Source organism: Oncorhynchus kisutch, unplaced genomic scaffold (genome assembly GCF_002021735.2).
Source record: "Oncorhynchus kisutch isolate 150728-3 unplaced genomic scaffold, Okis_V2 Okis03b-Okis08b_hom, whole genome shotgun sequence".
In the NCBI taxonomy this organism is placed as follows: domain Eukaryota; kingdom Metazoa; phylum Chordata; class Actinopteri; order Salmoniformes; family Salmonidae; genus Oncorhynchus; species Oncorhynchus kisutch.
In genome coordinates this window covers 18454140-18477308 of record NW_022261980.1, presented here as the reverse complement: position 1 = coordinate 18477308, position 23169 = coordinate 18454140, and the positions used below count along the sequence as shown (strand labels likewise).

The 23169-nt window shown below is 46.6% G+C and overlaps 1 protein-coding gene across 25 annotated transcripts in view; it reads right to left on the bottom strand.

Annotated features, from left to right (window-relative positions):
- cep89 (centrosomal protein 89) overlaps positions 1-23169 on the bottom strand; it is a 251940-nt gene that overhangs the window by 19968 nt on the left and 208803 nt on the right. For all 25 annotated transcript variants that reach the window (XM_031812671.1, XM_031812681.1, XM_031812674.1 and 22 more), the window contains exon 19: positions 8930-9099. In XM_031812671.1, the coding sequence (XP_031668531.1) occupies positions 8930-9099 (170 nt within the window). The remainder of the gene's footprint in view (positions 1-8929; positions 9100-23169) is intronic.

The following is a 23169-nucleotide window of genomic DNA, read 5'->3' as shown; positions in this document are numbered from 1 at the left end:
GAGAGAGAGAGAGTGACACAGAGGGAGAGTGACTGTGAGAGAGAGACAGAGAAAGAGAGGGCATAACACCGAGAGAGAGAGAACAACAGAGAGAGAGAGAGTGACACAGAGAGGGAGTGACTGTGAGAGAGAGACAGAGAAACAGTCTGCAGCTGTTCTGTCTTGCCCAGGCAGAAGCGCTTGCTGACTCCCCCTCCTCCCCACCTTGCGCTCCCTCCGGGGGCCTGTCATTGGTTTGCGTTGCTAGTGACTCGGCTGCCTGCCTGCTCACTACTCCTGCCTGTGTGTGACTCGGCTACCGTCTCTCTGCCTGCCTGTTTCTCTGACTGTCTGCCTGTTTCCCTGGCTGAGTAGCTGCCTGGCTGGCTGCCTGGTTCTCTGACTGTCTGCCTGTTTCCCTGGCTGAGTAGCTGCCTGGCTGGCTGCCTGGTTCTCTGACTGTCTGCCTGTTTCCCTGGCTGGTACCTTTCTGCTGCAGGCACTCCGTCCAGGTCGTGCTGTTTGTCTCGTAGAAGCCTCTGGAGGTGCTGTATTTCTGTCTGGTAGGAGGCTGCCCTCCCTGCAAAGTCCTCCTCCTGCTCCACCAGCCTCTGGCCCAGAACCCCCCAGGCTGCAGGCTGCCTGCTTCTTGTACACCTGGCGGGGGAGAAGAGGAGACAGTCAGACCGCTGCCTGCTCCTGGAGAGAGAGAGAGAGAGAGAGAGAGAGAGAGAGAGAGAGAGAGAGAGAGAGAGAGAGAGAGAGAGAAGACAGAGAGAGAGAGAGGGAGAGAGAGAGTGACAGAGAGAGGGAGAGAGAGAGAGTGACAGAGAGAGCGAGAGAGAGAGAGGGAGAGGGAGAGAGACAGAGAGGGAGAGAGACAGAGAGGGAGAGGGAGAGAGACAGAGAGAGAGAGAGAGGGAGAGGAGAGAGAGACAGAGAGAGAGAGAGAGAGCGAGAGAGTGAGAGAGAGGAGACCCTGTCAGGGGATGGCTCCACCACAGAACGGACATTTAGCACCACCACTACTACCAGCACCTGAGGAGCATAGGAGAACTAAGGCTATTAAGTACTCAGACACTGGAACACTGGAGTACCCAGACACTGGACCACTGAGCCACAGGACCACCCAGACACTGGACCACTGAGCCACTGGAGTACTCAGACACTGGACCACTGGAGTACTCAGACACTGGACCACTGGAGTACCCAGACACTGGACCACTGGAGTACCCAGACACTGGAACACTGAGCCACTGGACCACTGGAGTACCCAGACACTGGACCACTGAGCCACTGGAGTACTCAGACACTGGACCACTGGAGTACTCAGACACTGGACCACTGGAGTACCCAGACACTGGAACACTGGAGTACCCAGACACTGGACCTACTGCAGGGAAGGTAAGGATTTGGGGAAGGGAGAGAGAGGGGTACTTGTTTTAACTTCTAATGTGTGTGGTAGTGTGTTTGTCTCAGTATGTGTGTTAGTGTGTCTGTGTGTGAGAGCACTGTCCAGCAGCCCATCCAGGCATTTATAAACTTTATCACTGTCCCCCAGCCCAGCCAGGCATTCATAGACTTCATCCACTGTCCCCCAGCCCAGCCATGCATTCATAAACTTCATCCACTGTCCCACAGCCCAGCCAGGCATTCATAACTTCATCCACTGTCCCCAGCCCAGCCAGGCATTCATAAACTTTATCCACTGTCCCCCAGCCCAGCCAGGCATTCGTAAACTTTATCCACTGTCCCCAGCCCAGCCAGGCATTCATAAACTGCATCCACTGTCCCACAGCCCAGCCAGGCATTCATAAACTGTATCCACTGTCCAGCAGCCACCCCAGGCACAATAAACTTTATCCACTGTCCCCCAATCCAGTCAGGCATTTACAAACTTCATCCACTGTCCCACAATCCAGCCAGGCATTCATAAACTTCATCCACTGTCCCCAGCCCAGCCAAGCATTATAAACTTCATCCACTGTCCCCAGCCAGGGCTGAGTAAAGCAGGGCTGAGTAAAGCAGGGCTGAGTGAAACAGGGCTGAGTAAAACAGGGCTGAGTAAAGCAGGGCTTGAGTAAAGCAGGGCTTGAGTGAAGCAGAGCTGAGTAAAAACAGGGCTGAGTGAAACAGGGCCTGAGTAAAGCAGGGCTGAATAAACAGGGCTGAGTTGAAACAGGGCTGAGTGAAGCAGGGCTGAATAAAACAGGGCTGAATAAAACAGGGCTGAGTAAAACAGGGCTAAGTGAAACAGGGCTGAGTGAAGCAGGGCTGAGTAAAACAGGGCTGAGGTAAAGCAGGGCTAAGTGAAACAGGGCTGAGTAAAACAGCGCTGAGTGAAACAGGGGCTGAGTAAAGCAGGGCTGAGTGAAACAGGGCTGAGTAAAGCAGGGCTAAGTGAAACAGGGCTGAGTAAAGCAGGGCTAAGTGAAACAGGGCTGAGTTAAAACAGCGCTGAGTGAAACAGGGCTGAGTTAAAAACAGCGCTGAGTGAAACAGGGCTGAGTAAAGCAGGGCTAAGTGAAACAGGGCTGAGTAAAACAGCGCTGAGTGAAACAGGGCTGAGTAAAACAGCGCTAAGTGAAACAGGGCTGAGTAAAGCAGGGCTAAGTGAAACAGGGCTAAGTGAAAACAGGGCTGAGAAAAACAGCGCTGAGTAAACAGGGCTGGTAAAGGAGGCTCAGGGCTGAGGAAAGCAGGGCTGAGTGAAAGCAGGGCTGAGTAAAGCAGGGCTCAGGGCTGAGTGAAGCAGGGCTGAGTAAAGCAGGCTCAGGCTGAGTGAAGCAGGGCTGAGTAAAGCAGGGCTGAGTAAAGCAGGGCTCAGGGCTGAGTGAAGCAGGGCTGAGTAAAGCAGGGCTGAGTAAAGCAGGGCTGAGTAAAGCAGGGCTCAGGGCTGGCTGAGTGAAGCAGGGCTGAGTAAAGCAGGGCTGAGTAAAGCAGGGCTCAGGGCTGAGTGAAGCAGGGCTGAGTAAAGCAGGGCTCAGGCTGAGTAAAGCAGGGCTGAGTAAAGCAGGGCTCAGGGCTGAGTAAAGCAGGGCGAGTGAGTAAAGCAGGGCTGAGAGTAAAGCAGGGCTGAGTAAAGCAGGGACGAGTAAAACAGAGCTGAGTGAAACAGAGCTGAGTGAAACAGGCTGAGTGAAACAGGGCTGAGCGTCAGACAGCGTGGGAACAGCAGCAGTAGCAGCAGTGATGTGATTATGTGGTCTTAAAGAAAAACACAGTCTGAAGTCATCAGTTTGCCTCAGGATATTAACAATCTACCTCTACATACTGCTGTCTGGTAATGAACCAGCAACACAACACAGACCTGGTAATGAACCAGCAACACAACACAGACCTGGTAATGAACCAGCAACACAACACAGACCGGATAATGAACCTGCAACACAACACAGACCTGGTAATGAACCAGCAACACAGACCTGGTAATGAACAAGCAACGCAACACAGACATTAATGTACAGCAACACAGACCTATAATGAACCAGCAACGACAGACCTGGTAATGAACCAGCAACACACACAGACCTGGTAATGAACCAGCAACACAACACAGACCTGGTAATGAACCAGCAACACAACACAGACCTGGTAATGCACCAGCAACACAGACCTGTAATGAACCAGCAACACAGACCTGGTAATGAAACAAGCAACGCAACACAGACATGTAATGTACCAGCAACACAGACCTAAACCAGCAAACACAAACAGACTGTTAATGTACCAGCAACACAGACCTATTAATTTAATTTATTTTTTATTTTACCTTTATTTAACCAGGTAGCAAGTTGAGAACAAGTTCTCATTTACAATTGCGACCTGGCCAAGATAAAGCCAAAGAGTTCGACAGATACAACGACACAGAGTTACACATGGAGTAAAACAAACATACAGTCAATAATGCAGTATAAACAAGTCTATATACAATGTGAGCAAATGAGGTGAGAAGGGAGGTAAAGGCAAAAAAGGCCATGGTGGCAAAGTAATACAATATAGCAAGTAAAACACTGGAATGGTAGTTTGCAATGGAAGAATGTGCAAAGTAGAAATAAAAATAATGGGGTGCAAAGGAGCAAAATAAATAAATTAAATTAAATACAGTTGGGAAAGAGGTAGTGTTTTGGGCTAAATTATAGGTGGGCTATGTACAGGTGCAGTAATCTGTGAGCTGCTCTGACAGTTGGTGCTTAAAGCTAGTGAGGGAGATAAGTGTTTCCAGTTTCAGAGATTTTTGTAGTTCGTTCCAGTCATTGGCAGCAGAGAACTGGAAGGAGAGGCGGCCAAAGAAAGAATTGGTTTTGGGGGTGACTAGAGAGATATACCTGCTGGAGCGTGTGCTACAGGTGGGAGATGCTATGGTGACCAGCGAGCTGAGATAAGGGGGGACTTTACCTAGCAGGGTCTTGTAGATGACATGGAGCCAGTGGGTTTGGCGACGAGTATGAAGCGAGGGCCAGCCAACGAGAGCGTACAGGTCGCAATGGTGGGTAGTATATGGGGCTTTGGTGATAAAACGGATTGCACTGTGATAGACTGCATCCAATTTGTTGAGTAGGGTATTGGAGGCTATTTTGTAAATGACATCGCCAAAGTCGAGGATTGGTAGGATGGTCAGTTTTACAAGGGTATGTTTGGCAGCATGAGTGAAGGATGCTTTGTTGCGAAATAGGAAGCCAATTCTAGATTTAACTTTGGATTGGAGATGTTTGATATGGGTCTGGAAGGAGAGTTTACAGTCTAACCAGACACCTAAGTATTTGTAGTTGTCCACGTATTCTAAGTCAGAGCCGTCCAGAGTAGTGATGTTGGACAGGCGGGTAGGTGCAGGTAGCGATCGGTTGAAGAGCATGCATTTAGTTTTACTTGTATTTAAGAGCAATTGGAGGCCACGGAAGGAGAGTTGTATGGCATTGAAGCTTGCCTGGAGGGTTGTTAACACAGTGTCCAAAGAAGGGCCGGAAGTATACAGAATGGTGTCGTCTGCGTAGAGGTGGATCAGGGACTCACCAGCAGCAAGAGCGACCTCATTGATGTATACAGAGAAGAGAGTCGGTCCAAGAATTGAACCCTGTGGCACCCCCATAGAGACTGCCAGAGGTCCGGACAGCAGACCCTCCGATTTGACACACTGAACTCTATCAGAGAAGTAGTTGGTGAACCAGGCGAGGCAATCATTTGAGAAACCAAGGCTGTCGAGTCTGCCGATGAGGATATGGTGATTGACAGAGTCGAAAGCCTTGGCCAGATCAATGAATACGGCTGCACAGTAATGTTTCTTATCGATGGCGGTTAAGATATCGTTTAGGACCTTGAGCGTGGCTGAGGTGCACCCATGACCAGCTCTGAAACCAGATTGCATAGCAGAGAAGGTATGGTGAGATTCGAAATGGTCGGTAATCTGTTTGTTGACTTGGCTTTCGAAGACCTTAGAAAGGCACGGTAGGATAGATATAGGTCTGTAGCAGTTTGGGTCAAGAGTGTCCCCCCTTTGAAGAGGGGGATGACCGCAGCTGCTTTCCAATCTTTGGGAATCTCAGACGACACGAAAGAGAGGTTGAACAGGCTAGTAATAGGGGTGGCAACAATTTCGGCAGATAATTTTAGAAAGAAAGGGTCCAGATTGTCTAGCCCGGCTGATTTGTAGGGGTCCAGATTTGCAGCTCTTTCAGAACATCAGCTGAATGGATTTGGGAGAAGGAGAAATGGGGAAGGCTTGGGCGAGTTGCTGTTGGGGGTGCAGTGCTGTTGTCCGGGGTAGGAGTAGCCAGGTGGAAAGCATGGCCAGCCGTAGAAAAATGCTTATTGAAATTCTCAATTATGGTGGATTTATCAGTGGTGACAGTGTTTCCTATCTTCAGTGCAGTGGGCAGCTGGGAGGAGGTGTTCTTATTCTCCATGGACTTTACAGTGTCCCAGAACTTTTTTGAGTTAGTGTTGCAGGAAGCAATTTCTGCTTGAAAAGCTAGCCTGGCTTTTCTAACTGCCTGTGTATAATGATTTCTAGCTTCCCTGAACAGCTGCATATCACGGGGCTGTTCGATGCTAATGCAGAACGCCATAGGATGTTTTTGTGTTGGTTAAGGGCAGTCAGGTCTGGGGAGAACCAAGGGGCTATATCTGTTCCTGGTTTCAAATTTCTTGAATGGGGCTATGTTTCTTTAAGATGGTTAGGAAGGCATTTTAAAAAATATCAGGCATCCTCTACTGACGGGATGAGATCAATATCCTTCCAGGATACCTCAGGCCAGGTCGATTAGAAAGGCCTGCTCGCTGAAGTGTTTCAGGAGCGTTTTACAGTGATGAGTGGAGGTCGTTTGACCGCTGACCCATTACGGATGCAGGCAATGAGGCAGTGATCGCTGAGATCTTGGTTGAAGACAGCAGAGCTGTATTTAGAGGGGAAGTTGGTTAGGATGATATCTATGAGGGTGCCCGAGCTCTGAAGATAGATGGGGGGCAATCAGTTCACATTATGGTGTCAGAGCAGATAGATGGGGGGCAGGGGTTGCAGAGAGGGTGGTCTATAGCAGGCGGCAACGGTGAGACTTGAGAGAGGTGTTTTTAAAAGTAGAAGTTCAAATTGTTTGGGTACAGACCTGGATAGTAGGACAGAACTCTGCAGGCTATCTTTGCAGTAGATTGCAACACCGCCCCCTTTGGCAGTTCTATCTTGTCTGAAAATGTTGTAGTTTGGAATTAAAAATTCTGAATTTTTGGTGGTCTTCCTAAGCCAGGATTCAGACACAGCTAGAACATCCGGGTTGGCAGAGTGTGCTAAAGCAGTGAATAGAACAAACTTAGGGAGGAGGCTTCTAATGTTAACATGCATGAAACCAAGGCTATTACGGTTACAGAAGTCGTCAAAAGAGAGCGCCTGGGGANACACCTAGAGAGAGAGAACAACAGAGAGAGAGAGAGTGACCACAGATGGAGAGTGACTGTGAGAGAGAGACAGAGAAGAGAGGGCATAACACCGAGAGAGAGAGAACAACAGAGAGAGAGAGAGTGCACAGAGGGAGAGTGACTGTGAGAGAGAGACAGAGAAGAGAGGGCTAACACGAGAGAGAGAGAACACCAGAGAGAGAGAGGACCCAGGGAGAGTGACTGTGAGAGAGAGACAGGAAAATAGGGCATAACACACGGAGAGAGAGAGAACAACAGAGAGATAGAGAGAGACACAGAGGGAAGTGACTTGAGAGAGAGACAGAGAAAGAGAGGGCATAACACCGAGAGAGAGAGAACAACAGAGAGGAGAGAGTGACACAGAGGGAGAGTGCTTGAGAGAAGACAGAGAAAGATAGGGCATAACCCGAGAGAGAGAAACAACAGAGAGAGAGAGAGTGACACAGAGGGAGAGTGACTGTGAGAGAGAGACAGAGAAAGAGAGGGCATAACACCGAGAGAGAGAGAACAACAGAGAGAGAGAGAGTGACACAGAGGGAGAGTGACTGTGAGAGAGAGACAGAGAAAGAGAGGGCATAACACCGAGAGAGAGAGAACAACAGAGAGAGAGAGAGTGACACAGAGGGAGAGTGACTGTGAGAGAGAGACAGAGAAAGAGAGGGCATAACACCGAGAGAGAGAGAACAACAGAGAGAGAGAGAGTGACACAGAGGGAGAGTGACTGTGAGAGAGACAGAGAAGAGAGGGCATAACACCGAGAGAGAGAACAACAGAGAGAGAGAGAGTGACACAGAGGGAGAGTGACTGTGAGAGAGAGACAGAGAAAGAGAGGGCATAACACCGAGAGAGAGAGAACAACAGAGAGAGAGAGAGTGACACAGAGGGAGAGTGACTGTGAGAGAGAGACAGAGAAAGAGAGGGCATAACACCCGAGAGAGAGAGAACAACAGAGAGAGAGAGAGTGACACAGAGGGAGAGTGACTGTGAGAGAGAGAGAGAAAGAGAGGGATAACACCGAGAGAGAGAGAACAACAGAGAGAGAGAGAGTGACACAGAGGGAGAGTGACTGTGAGAGAGAGACAGAGAAAGAGAGGGCATAACACCGAGAGAGAGAGAACAACAGAGAGAGAGAGAGTGACACAGAGGGAGAGTGACTGTGAGAGAGAGACAGAGAAAGAGAGGGCATAACACCGAGAGAGAGAGAACAACAGAGAGAGAGAGAGTGACACAGAGGGAGAGTGACTGTGAGAGAGAGACAGAGAAAGAGAGGGCTAAACACGCGAGAGAGAGAGAACAACATGAGAGAGAGAGAGTGACACAGAGGGAGAGTGACTGTGAGAGAGAGACAGAGAAAGAGAGGGCATAACACCGAGAGAGAGAGAACAACAGAGAGAGAGAGAGTGACCAGAGACAGAGGGAGAGTGAATGTGAGAGAGAAGACAGAGAAAGAGAGGGGCATAACCCCGATGAGAGAATAGAACAAACAGAGAGAGAGAGAGTGACACAGAGGGAGAGTGACTGTGAGAGAGACAGAGAAAGAGAGGGCATAACACCGAGAGAGAGAGAACAACAGAGAGAGAGGAGAGTGACACAGAGGGAGAGTGACTGTGAGAGAGAGACAGAGAAAGAGAGGGGCATAACACCGAGAGAGAGAGAACAACAGAGAGAAGATGAGAGTGACACAGAGAGGGAGTGACTGTGAGAGAGAGACAGAGAAAACAGTCTGCAGCTGTTCTGTCTTGCCCAGGCAGAAGCGCTTTGCTGACTCCCCCTCCTCCCCACCTTGCGCTCCCTCCGGGGCCTGTCATTGGTTTGCGTTGCTAGTGACTCGGCTGCCTGCCTGCTCACTACTTCCTGCCTGTGTGTGACTCGGCTACCGTCTCTCTGCCTGCCTGTTTCTCTGACTGTCTGCCTGTTCCTGGCTGAGTAGCTGCCTGGCTGGCTGCCTGGTTCTCTGACTGTCTGCCTGTTTCCCTGGCTGAGTAGCTGCCTGGCTGGCTGCCTGGTTCTCTGACTGTCTGCCTGTTTCCCTGGCTGGTACCTTTTCTGCTGCAGCACTCCGTCCAGGTCGTGCTGTTTGTCTCGTAGAAGCCTCTGGAGGTGCTGTATTTCTGTCTGGTAGGAGGCTGCCCTCCCTGCAAAGTCCTCCTCCTGCTCCACCAGCCTCTGGCCCAGAACCCCCAGGCTGCAGGCTGCCTGCTTCTTGTACACCTGGCGGGGAGAAGAGGAGACAGTCAGACCGCTGCCTGCTCCTGGAGAGAGAGAGAGAGAGAGAGAGAGAGAGAGAGGAGAGAGAGAGAGAGAGAGAGAGAGAGAGAGAGAGAAGACAGAGAGAGAGAGAGGGAGAGAGAGAGTGACAGAGAGAGGGAGAGAGAGAGAGTGACAGAGAGAGCGAGAGAGAGAGAGGGAGAGGGAGAGAGACAGAGAGGGAGAGAGACAGAGAGGGAGAGGGAGAGAGACAGAGAGAGAGAGAGAGGGAGAGAGAGAGAGAGACAGAGAGAGAGAGAGAGAGCGAGAGAGTGAGAGAGAGGAGACCCTGTCAGGGGATGGCTCCACCACAGAACGGACATTTAGCACCACCACTACTACCAGCACCTTGAGGAGCATAGGAGAACTAAGGCTATTAAGTACTCAGACACTGGAACACTGGAGTACCCAGACACTGGACCACTGAGCCACAGGACCACCCAGACACTGGACCACTGAGCCACTGGAGTACTCAGACACTGGACCACTGGAGTACTCAGACACTGGACCACTGGAGTACCCAGACACTGGACCACTGGAGTACCCAGACACTGGAACACTGAGCCACTGGACCACTGGAGTACCCAGACACTGGACCACTGAGCCACTGGAGTACTCAGACACTGGACCACTGGAGTACTCAGACACTGGACCACTGGAGTACCCAGACACTGGAACACTGGAGTACCCAGACACTGGACCTACTGCAGGGAAGGTAAGGATTTGGGGAAGGGAGAGAGAGGGGGTACTTGTTTTAACTTCTAATGTGTGTGGTAGTGTGTTTGTCTCAGTATGTGTGTTAGTGTGTCTGTGTGTGAGAGCACTGTCCAGCAGCCCATCCAGGCATTTATAAACTTTATCCACTGTCCCCCAGCCCAGCCAGGCATTCATAGACTTCATCCACTGTCCCCCAGCCCAGCCATGCATTCATAAACTTCATCCACTGTCCCACAGCCCAGCCAGGCATTCATTAACTTCATCCACTGTCCCCAGCCCAGCCAGGCATTCATAAACTTTATCCACTGTCCCCCAGCCCAGCCAGGCATTCGTAAACTTTATCCACTGTCCCCAGCCCAGCCAGGCATTCATAAACTGCATCCACTGTCCCACAGCCCAGCCAGGCATTCATAAACTGTATCCACTGTCCAGCAGCCCACCCCAGGCACAAATAAACTTTATCCACTGTCCCCCAATCCAGTCAGGCATTTACAAACTTCATCCACTGTCCCACAATCCAGCCAGGCATTCATAAACTTCATCCACTGTCCCCCAGCCCAGCCAAGCATTTATAAACTTCATCCACTGTCCCCCAGCCAGGGCTGAGTAAAGCAGGGCTGAGTAAAGCAGGGCTGAGTGAAACAGGGCTGAGTAAAACAGGGCTGAGTAAAGCAGGGCTGAGTAAAGCAGGGCTGAGTGAAGCAGAGCTGAGTAAAACAGGGCTGAGTGAAACAGGGCTGAGTAAAGCAGGGCTGAATAAAACAGGGCTGAGTGAAACAGGGCTGAGTGAAGCAGGGCTGAATAAAACAGGGCTGAATAAAACAGGGCTGAGTAAAACAGGGCTAAGTGAAACAGGGCTGAGTGAAGCAGGGCTGAGTAAAACAGGGCTGAGTAAAGCAGGGCTAAGTGAAACAGGGCTGAGTAAAACAGCGCTGAGTGAAACAGGGCTGAGTAAAGCAGGGCTGAGTGAAACAGGGCTGAGTAAAGCAGGGCTAAGTGAAACAGGGCTGAGTAAAGCAGGGCTAAGTGAAACAGGGCTGAGTAAAACAGCGCTGAGTGAAACAGGGCTGAGTAAAACAGCGCTGAGTGAAACAGGGCTGAGTAAAGCAGGGCTAAGTGAAACAGGGCTGAGTAAAACAGCGCTGAGTGAAACAGGGCTGAGTAAAACAGCGCTGAGTGAAACAGGGCTGAGTAAAGCAGGGCTAAGTGAAACAGGGCTAAGTGAAACAGGGCTGAGAAAAACAGCGCTGAGTGAAACAGGGCTGAGTAAAGCAGGGCTCAGGGCTGAGTGAAGCAGGGCTGAGTAAAGCAGGGCTGAGTAAAGCAGGGCTCAGGGCTGAGTGAAGCAGGGCTGAGTAAAGCAGGGCTCAGGGCTGAGTGAAGCAGGGCTGAGTAAAGCAGGGCTGAGTAAAGTAGGGCTCAGGGCTGAGTGAAGCAGGGCTGAGTAAAGCAGGGCTGAGTAAAGCAGGGCTGAGTAAAGCAGGGCTCAGGGCTGAGTGAAGCAGGGCTGAGTAAAGCAGGGCTGAGTAAAGCAGGGCTCAGGGCTGAGTGAAGCAGGGCTGAGTAAAGCAGGGCTCAGGGCTGAGTAAAGCAGGGCTGAGTAAAGCAGGGCTCAGGGCTGAGTAAAGCAGGGCTGAGTAAAGCAGGGCTGAGTAAAGCAGGGCTGAGTAAAGCAGGGACGAGTAAAACAGAGCTGAGTGAAACAGAGCTGAGTGAAACAGGGCTGAGTGAAACAGGGCTGAGCGTCAGACAGCGTGGGAACAGCAGCAGTAGCAGCAGTGATGTGATTATGTGGTCTTAAAGAAAAACACAGTCTGAAGTCATCAGTTTGCCTCAGGATATTAACAATCTACCTCTACATACTGCTGTCTGGTAATGAACCAGCAACACAACACAGACCTGGTAATGAACCAGCAACACAACACAGACCTGGTAATGAACCAGCAACACAACACAGACCGGATAATGAACCTGCAACACAACACAGACCTGGTAATGAACCAGCAACACAGACCTGGTAATGAACAAGCAACGCAACACAGACATGTTAATGTACCAGCAACACAGACCTATTAATGAACCAGCAACGCAGACCTGGTAATGAACCAGCAACACAACACAGACCTGGTAATGAACCAGCAACACAACACAGACCTGGTAATGAACCAGCAACACAACACAGACCTGGTAATGCACCAGCAACACAGACCTGTTAATGAACCAGCAACACAGACCTGGTAATGAACAAGCAACGCAACACAGACATGTTAATGTACCAGCAACACAGACCTATTAATAAACCAGCAACACAACACAGACCTGTTAATGTACCAGCAACACAGACCTATTAATTTAATTTATTTTTTATTTTACCTTTATTTAACCAGGTAGGCAAGTTGAGAACAAGTTCTCATTTACAATTGCGACCTGGCCAAGATAAAGCAAAGCAGTTCGACAGATACAACGACACAGAGTTACACATGGAGTAAAACAAACATACAGTCAATAATGCAGTATAAACAAGTCTATATACAATGTGAGCAAATGAGGTGAGAAGGGAGGTAAAGGCAAAAAAGGCCATGGTGGCAAAGTAATTACAATATAGCAAGTAAAACACTGGAATGGTAGTTTTGCAATGGAAGAATGTGCAAAGTAGAAATAAAAATAATGGGGTGCAAAGGAGCAAAATAAATAAATAAATTAAATACAGTTGGGAAAGAGGTAGATGTTTGGGCTAAATTATAGGTGGGCTATGTACAGGTGCAGTAATCTGTGAGCTGCTCTGACAGTTGGTGCTTAAAGCTAGTGAGGGAGATAAGTGTTTCCAGTTTCAGAGATTTTTGTAGTTCGTTCCAGTCATTGGCAGCAGAGAACTGGAAGGAGAGGCGGCCAAAGAAAGAATTGGTTTTGGGGGTGATTAGAGAGATATACCTGCTGGAGCGTGTGCTACAGGTGGGAGATGCTATGGTGACCAGCGAGCTGAGATAAGGGGGGACTTTACCTAGCAGGGTCTTGTAGATGACATAGAGCCAGTGGGTTTGGCGACGAGTATGAAGCGAGGGCCAGCCAACGAGAGCGTACAGGTCGCAATGGTGGGTAGTATATGGGGCTTTGGTGACAAAACGGATTGCACTGTGATAGACTGCATCCAAATTGTTGAGTAGGGTATTGGAGGCTATTTTGTAAATGACATCGCCAAAGTCGAGGATTGGTAGGATGGTCAGTTTTACAAGGGTATGTTTGGCAGCATGAGTGAAGGATGCTTTGTTGCGAAATAGGAAGCCAATTCTAGATTTAACTTTGGATTGGAGATGTTTGATATGGGTCTGGAAGGAGAGTTTACAGTCTAACCAGACACCTAAGTATTTGTAGTTGTCCACGTATTCTAAGTCAGAGCCGTCCAGAATAGTGATGTTGGACAGGCGGGTAGGTGCAGGTAGCGATCGTTTGAAGAGCATGCATTTAGTTTTACTTGTATTTAAGAGCAATTGGAGGCCACGGAAGGAGAGTTGTATGGCATTGAAGCTTGCCTGGAGGGTTGTTAACACAGTGTCCAAAGAAGGGCCGGAGGTATACAGAATGGTGTCGTCTGCGTAGAGGTGGATCAGAGACTCACCAGCAGCAAGAGCGACCTCATTGATGTATACAGAGAAGAGAGTCGGTCCAAGAATTGAACCCTGTGGCACCCCCATAGAGAATGCCAGAGGTCCGGACAGCAGACCCTCCGATTTGACACACTGAACTATCAGAGAAGTAGTTGGTGAACCAGGCGAGGCAATCATTTGAGAAACCAAGGCTGTCGAGTCTGCCGATGAGGATGTGGTGATTGACAGAGTCGAAAGCCTTGGCCAGATCAATGAATACGGCTGCACAGTAATGTTTCTTATCGATGGCGGTTAAGATATAGTTTAGGACCTTGAGCGTGGCTGAGGTGCACCCATGACCAGCTCTGAAACCAGATTGCATAGCAGAGAAGGTATGGTGAGATTCGAAATGGTCGGTAATCTGTTTGTTGACTTGGCTTTCGAAGACCTTAGAAAGGCATGGTAGGATAGATATAGGTCTGTAGCAGTTTGGGTCAAGAGTGTCCCCCCCTTTGAAGAGGGGGATGACCGCAGCTGCTTTCCAATCTTTGGGAATCTCAGATGACACGAAAGAGAGGTTGAACAGGCTAGTAATAGGGGTGGCAGCAATTTCGGCAGATCATTTTAGAAAGAAAGGGTCCAGATTGTATAGCCCGGCTGATTTGTAGGGGTCCAGATTTTGCAGCTCTTTCAGAACATCAGCTGAATGGATTTGGGAGAAGGAGAAATGGGGAAGGCTTGGGCGAGTTGCTGTTGGGGGTGCAGTGCTGTTGACCGGGGTAGGAGTAGCCAGGTGGAAAGCATGGCCAGCCGTAGAAAAATGCTTATTGAAATTCTCAATTATGGTGGATTTATCAGTGGTGACAGTGTTTCCTATCTTCAGTGCAGTGGGCAGCTGGGAGGAGGTGTTCTTATTCTCCATGGACTTTACAGTGTCCCAGAACTTTTTTGAGTTAGTGTTGCAGGAAGCACATTTCTGCTTGAAAAAGCTAGCCTTGGCTTTTCTAACTGCCTGTGTATAATGGTTTCTAGCTTCCCTGAACAGCTGCATATCACGGGGGCTGTTCGATGCTAATGCAGAACGCCATAGGATGTTTTTGTGTTGGTTAAGGGCAGTCAGGTCTGGGGAGAACCAAGGGCTATATCTGTTCCTGGTTCTAAATTTCTTGAATGGGGCATGTTTATTTAAGATGGTTAGGAAGGCATTTAAAAAAAAATATCCAGGCATCCTCTACTGACGGGATGAGATCAATATCCTTCCAGGATACCTCGGCCAGGTCGATTAGAAAGGCCTGCTCGCTGAAGTGTTTCAGTGAGCGTTTTACAGTGATGAGTGGAGGTCGTTTGACCGCTGACCCATTACGGATGCAGGCAATGAGGCAGTGATCACTGAGATCTTGGTTGAAGACAGCAGAGCTGTATTTAGAGGGGAAGTTGGTTAGGATGATATCTATGAGGGTGCCCGAGCTCTGAAGATAGATGGGGGGCAATCAGTTCACATATGGTGTCCAGAGCACAGCTGGGGGCAGAGGGTGGTCTATAGCAGGCGGCAACGGTGAGAGACTTGTTTTTAAAAGTAGAAGTTCAAATTGTTTGGGTACAGACCTGGATAGTAGGACAGAACTCTGCAGGCTATCTTTGCAGTAGATTGCAACACCGCCCCCTTTGGCAGTTCTATCTTGTCTGAAAATGTTGTAGTTTGGAATTAAAAATTCTGAATTTTTGGTGGTCTTCCTAAGCCAGGATTCAGACACAGCTAGAACATCCGGGTTGGCAGAGTGTGCTAAAGCAGTGAATAGAACAAACTTAGGGAGGAGGCTTCTAATGTTAACATGCATGAAACCAAGGCTATTACGGTTACAGAAGTCGTCAAAAGAGAGCGCCTGGGGAATAGGAGTGGAGCTAGGCACTGCAGGGCCTGGATTCACCTCTACATCGCCAGAGGAACATAGGAGGAGTAGAATAAGGGTGCGGCTAAAAGCAATAAGAATTGGTCTTCTAGAACGTCTGGAACATAGAGTAAAAGGAGGTTTCTGGGGGCGATAAAATAGCATCAGGGTATAATGTACAGACAAAGGTATGGTAGGATGTGAATACAGTGGAGGTAAACCTAGGTATTGAGTGATGAAGAGAGAGATATTAATGAACCAGCAACACAGACCTGGTAATGAACCAGCAACACAGACCTGGTAATGAACCAGCAACACAGACCTGTTAATGAACCAGCAACACAACACAGACCTGGTAATGTACCAGCAACACATAATACACAACACAAAATGTAATATCAGCTACACCATCACAATAAATCCATGGAAAATTGTCTACACCATCACAATAAATCCATGTAATATAGTCTACCTACACCATCACAATAAATCCATGTAATATAGTCTACACCATCACAATAAATCCATGTAATATAGTCTACCTACACCATCACAATACATCCATGTAATATAGTCTACCTACACCATCACAATAAATCCATGTAATATAGTCTACACCATCACAATAAATCCATGTAATATAGCCTACCTACACCATCACAATAAATCCATGTAATATAGTCTACACCATCACAATAAATCCATGTAATAGTCTACCTACACCATCACAATAAATCCATGTAATATAGTCTACACCATCACAATAAATCCATGTAATATAGTCTACACCATCACAATAAATCCATGTAATATAGCCTACCTACACCATCACAATAAATCCATGTAATATAGTCTACCTACACCATCACAATAAATCCATGTAATATAGTCTACACCATCACAATAAATCCATGTAATATAGTCTACCTACACCATCACAATAAATCCATGTAATATAGTCTACACCATCACAATAAATCCATGTAATATAGTCTACACCATCACAATAAATCCATGTAATATAGCCTACCTACACCATCACAATAAATCCATGTAATATAGTCTACCTACACCATCACAATAAATCCATGTAATATAGTCTACACCATCACAATAAATCCATGTAATATAGTCTACCTACACCATCACAATAAATCCATGTAATATAGTCTACACCATCACAATAAATCCATGTAATAGTCTACACCATCACAATAAATCCATGTAATATAGTCTACCTACACCATCACAATAAATCCATGTAATATAGTCTACCTACACCATCACAATACATCCATGTAATATAGTCTACCTACACCATCACAATACATCCATGTAATATAGTCTACACCATCACAATAAATCCATGTAATATAGTCTACACCATCACAATAAATCCATGTAATATAGTCTACCTACACCATCACAATAAATCCATGTAATATAGTCTACACCATCACAATAAATCCATGTAATATAGTCTACCTACACCATCACAATACATCCATGTAATATAGTCTACCTACACCATCACAATAAATCCATGTAATATAGTCTACACCATCACAATAAATCCATGTAATATAGTCTACACCATCACAGTAAATCCATGTAATATATTCTACACCTTCACAATAAATCCATGTAATATAGTCTACCTACACCATCACAATAAGTCCATGTAATATAGTCTACACCATCACAATAAATCAATGTAATATAGTCTACACCATCACAATAAATCCATGTAATATAGTCTACCTACACCATCACAATAAATCCATGTAATATAGTCTACCTACACCATCACAATACATCCATGTCATATAGTCTACCTACACCATCACAATAAATCCGTGTAATATAGTCTACACCATCACAATAAATCAATGTAATATAGTCTACACCATCACAATAAATCCATGTAATATAGTCTACCTACACCATCACAATAAATCCATGTAATATAATCTACCTACACCATCACAATAAATCCATGTAATATAGTCTACCTACACCATCACAATAAATCCATGTAATATAGTCTACCTACACCATCACAATACATCCATGTAATATAGTCTACACCATCACAATAAATCCATGTAATATAGTCTACCTACACCATCACAATAAATCCATGTAATATAGTCTACACCATCACAATAAATCCATGTAATATAGTCTACCTACACCATCACAATACATCCATGTAATATAGTCTACCTACACCATCACAATAAATCCATGTAATATAGTCTACACCATCACAATAAATCCATGTAATATAGTCTACACCATCACAGTAAATCCATGTAATATATTCTACACCATCACAATAAATCCATGTAATATAGTCTACCTACACCATCACAATAAATACATGTAATATAGTCTACACCATCACAATAAATCCGTGTAATATAGTCTACACCATCACAATAAATCAATGTAATATAGTCTACACCATCACAATAAATCCATGTAATATAGTCTACCTACACCATCACAATAAATCCATGTAATATAATCTACCTACACCATCACAATAAATCCATGTAATATAGTCTACCTACACCATCACAATAAATCCATGTAATATAATCTACCTACACCATCACAATAAATCCATGTAATATAGTCTACCTACACCATCACAATAAATCCATGTAATATAGTCGACACCATCACAATAAATCCATGTAATATAGTCTACCTACACCATCACAATAAATCCATGTAATATAGTCTACACCATCACAATAAATCCATGTAATATAGTCTACACCTTCACAATAAATCCATGTAATATAGTCTACACCATCACAATAAATCCATGTAATATAGTCTACACCTTCACAATAAATCCATGTAATATAGTCTACCTACACCATCACAATAAATCCATGTAATATAGTCTACACCATCACAATAAATCCATGTAATATAGTCTACACCTTCACAATAAATCCATGTAATATAGTCTACCTACACCATCACAATAAATCCATGTAATATAGTCTACACCATCACAATAAATCCATGTAATAGTCTACACCATCACAATAAATCCATGTAATATAGTCTACCTACACCATCACAATAAATCCATGTAATATAGTCTACACCATCACAATAAATCAATGTAATATAGTCTACCTACACCATCACAATAAATCCATGTAATATAGTCTACCTACACCATCACAATAAATCCATGTAATATAGTCTACCTACACCATCACAATAAATCCATGTAATATAGTCTACCTACACCATCACAATAAATCCATGTAATATAGTCTACACCATCACAATAAATCCATGTAATATAGTCTACACCTTCACAATAAATCCATGTAATATAGTCTACCTACACCATCACAATAAATCCATGTAATATAGCCTACCTACACCATCACAATAAATCCATGTAATATAGTCTACCTACACCATCACAATAAATCCATGTAATATAGTCTACCTACACCATCACAATAAATCCATGTAATATAGTCTACCTACACCTTCACAATAAATCCATGTAATATAGTCTACACCTTCACAATAAATCCATGTAATATAGTCTACCTACACCATCACAATAAATCCATGTAATATAGTCTACACCTTCACAATAAATCCATGTAATATAGTCTACACCTTCACAATAATCCATGTAATATAGTCTACCTACACCATCACAATAAATCCATGTAATATAGCCTACCTACGCCATCACAATAAATCCATGTAATATAGTCTACACCATCACAATAAATCCATGTAATATAGTCTACCTACACCATCACAATAAATCCATGTAATATAGTCTACACCATCACAATAAATCCATGTAATATAGTCTACACCATCACAATAAATCCATGTAATATAGTCTAGCTACAACCATCACAATAAATCCATGTAATATAGCCTACCTACACCATACCTACACCATCACAATAAATCCATGTAATATAGTCTACACCATCACAATAAATCCATGTAATATAGTCTACACCATCACAATAATCCATGTAATATAGTCTACCTACACCATCACAATAAATCCATGTAATATAGTCTACCTACACCATCACAATAAATCCATGTAATATAGTCTACCTACAACCATCACAATAAATCCATGTAATATAGTCTACACCATCACAATAAATCCATGTAATATAGTCTACACCATCACAATAAATCCATGTATATAGTCTTACACCATCACAATAAATCCATGTAATATAGCCTACACCCATCACAATAAATCCATGTAATATAGCCTACACCATCACAATAAATCCATGTAATATAGTCTACCTACACCATCACAATAAATCCATGTAATATAGTCTACCTACACCATCACAATAAATCCGTGTAATATAGTCTACACCATCACAATAAATCAATGTAATATAGTCTACACCATCACAATAAATCCATGTAATATAGTCTACCTACACCATCACAATAAATCCATGTAATATAGTCTACCTACACCATCACAATAAATCCATGTAATATAATCTACCTACACCATCACAATAAATCCATGTAATATAGTCTACCTACACCATCACAATAAATCCATGTAATATAGTCTACACCATCACAATAAATCCATGTAATATAGTCTACACCATCACAATAAATCCATGTAATATAGTCTACACCATCACAATAAATCCATGTAATATAGTCTACCTACACCATCACAATAAATCCATGTAATATAGTCTACCTACACCATCACAATAAATCCATGTAATATAGTCTACCTACACCATCACAATAAATCCATGTAATATAGTCTACCTACACCATCACAATAAATCCATGTAATATAGTCTACACCATCACAATAAATCCATGTAATATAGTCTACCTACACCATCACAATAAATCCATGTAATATAGTCTACCTACACCATCACAATAAATCCATGTAATATAGTCTACACCATCACAATAAATCCATGTAATATAGCCTACACCATCACAATAAATCCATGTAATATAGCCTACACCATCACAATAAATCCATGTAATATAGTCTACACCATCAGAAGGGAATAAGCAGGAAACAAGGAATCCTCCCAGCAGCATTTAGGGAAAACATAGACATGTTGGGGGAAGTTGCATGTTGGCAAAACCTATTGGTGTGTTACTATGGTTACTTGACTACATAGCCAGGGAAATGTCTGAAACAGTAAAACCATGCACAGGGTGTTTTGGTGTGTTACTATGGTTACTCTTCCTCAGAGAGACAGCCACCGCTCCCTCCCTCTAGGGTGTCAGTCGGTCCTCTTCCACAGAGAGACAGCCACCGCTCCCTCCCTCTAGGGTGTCAGTCGGTCCTCTTCCACAGAGAGACAGCCACCGCTCCCTCCCTCTAGGGTGTCAGTCGGTCCTCAGAGAGACAGCCACCGCTCCCTCCCTCTAGGGTGTCAGTCGGTCCTCTTCCACAGAGAAACAGCCACCGCTCCCTCCCTCTAGGGTGTCAGTCGGTCCTCAGAGAGACAGCCACCGCTCCCTCCCTCTAGGGTGTCAGTCGGTCCTCTTCCTCAGAGAGACAGCCACCGCTCCCTCCCTCTAGGGTGTCAGTCAGTCCTCTTCCTCAGAGAGACAGCCACCGCTCCCTCCCTCTAGGGTGTCAGTCGGTCCTCAGAGAGACAGCCACCGCTCCCTCCCTCTAGGGTGTCAGTCGGTCCTCAGAGAGACAGCCACCACTCCCTCCTTCTAGGGTGTCAGTCGGTCCTCTTCCACAGAGAGACAGCCACCGCTCCCTCCCTCTAGGGTGTCAGTCAGTCCTCTTCCACAGAGAGACAGCCACCGCTCCCTCCCTCTAGGGTGTCAGTCGGTCCTCTTCCTCAGAGAGACAGCCACCGCTCCCTCCCTCTAGGGTGTCAGTCAGTCCTCTTCCTCAGAGAGACAGCCACCGCTCCCTCCCTCTAGGGTGTCAGTCGGTCCTCTTCCACAGAGAAACAGCCACCGCTCCCTCCCTCTAGGGTGTCAGTCGGTCCTCAGAGAGACAGCCACCGCTCCCTCCCTCTAGGGTGTCAGTCGGTCCTCTTCCACAGAGAGACAGCCACCGCTCCCTCCCTCTAGGGTGTCAGTCGGTCCTCTTCCACAGAGAGACAGCCACCGCTCCCTCCCTCTAGGGTGTCAGTCGGTCCTCTTCCACAGAGAGACAGCCACCGCTCCCTCCCTCTAGGGTGTCAGTCGGTCCTCAGAGAGACAGCCACCGCTCCCTCCATCTAGGGTGTCAGTCGGTCCTCAGAGAGACAGCCACCGCTCCCTCCCTCTAGGGTGTCAGTCGGTCCTCAGAGAGACAGCCACCGCTCCCTCCTTCTAGGGTGTCAGTCGGTCCTCTTCCACAGAGAGACAGCCACCGCTCCCTCCCTCTAGGGTGTCAGTCGGCCACAGAGAGACAGCCACCGCTCCCTCCCTCTAGGGTGTCTGTCGGTCCTCAGAGAGACAGCTGAGGAGAGAGCAGAGCTGCTGCTGTGCAAATCAACAATGAACCTTTCAGCCAGGAAGCAGAGGGGCGGGGCAGTAAAAAGACCCGGTCTATTAAAACACATGGGAAGCCCCTCACCCTCATGTCCTAGCAGACATTATTCTTTATGATCAGACCGGATTCTTTTTTCAACTCCTATAAATAATCTTCAATAATAACAGTATTACCTCTCCCATCCCCTTCATCTCTCTCCCTCTAACCCCTCTTCTCTCTCTCCATCTCTCCCATCCCCTCCATCTCTCTCCCTCTAACCCCTCTTCTCTCTCTCCATCTCTCCCATCCCCTTCATCTCTCTCCCTCTAACCCCTCTTCTCTCTCTCCACCTCTCCCATCCCCTTCATCTCTCTCCCTCTAACCCCTCTTCTCTCTCTCCACCTCTCCCATCCCCTTCATCTCTCTCCCTCTAACCCCTCTTCTCTCTCTCCATCTCTCCCATCCCCTTCATCTCTCTCCCTCTAACCCCTCTTCTCTCTCTCCATCTCTCCCATCCCTCATCTCTCTCCCTCTAACCCTCTTCTCTCTCTCCATCTCTCCCATCCCCTTCATCTCTCTCCTCCTCTAACCCCTCTTCTCTCTCTCCATCTCTCCCATCCCTCATCTCTCTCCTCTAACCCCTCTTCTCTCTCTCCATCTCTCCCATCCCCTTCATCTCTCTCCCGTCTAACCCCTCTTCTCTCTCTCCATCTCTCCCATCCCCTTCATCTCTCTCCCTCTAACCCCTCTTCTCTCTCTCCATCTCTCCCATCCCCTTCATCTCTCTCCCTCTAACCCCTCTTCTCTCTCTCCATCTCTCCCATCCCCTTCATCTCTCTCCCTCTAACCCCTCTTCTCTCTCTCCATCTCTCCCATCCCCTTCATCTCTCTCCCTCTAACCCCCTTCTCTCTCTCCATCTCTCCCATCCCCTTCATCTCTCGCCCTCTAACCCTCTTCTCTCTCTCCATCTCTTCCCATCCCTTCATCTCTCTCCCTCTAACCCCTCTTCTCTCTCTCCATCTCTCCCATCCCCTTCATCTCTCTCCCTCTAACCCCTCTTCTCTCTCTCCATCTCTCCCATCCCCTTCATCTCTCTCCCTCTAACCCCTCTTCTCTCTCTCCATCTCTCCCATCCCCTTCATCTCTCTCCCTCTAACCCCTCTTCTCTCTCTCCATCTCTCCCATCCCCTTCATCTCTCTCCCTCTAACCCTCTTCTCTCTCTCCATCTCTCCCATCCCTTCATCTCTCTCCCTCTAACCCCTCTTCTCTCTCTCCATCTCTCCCATCCCCTTCATCTCTCTCCCTCTAACCCCTCTTCTCTCTCTCCATCTCTC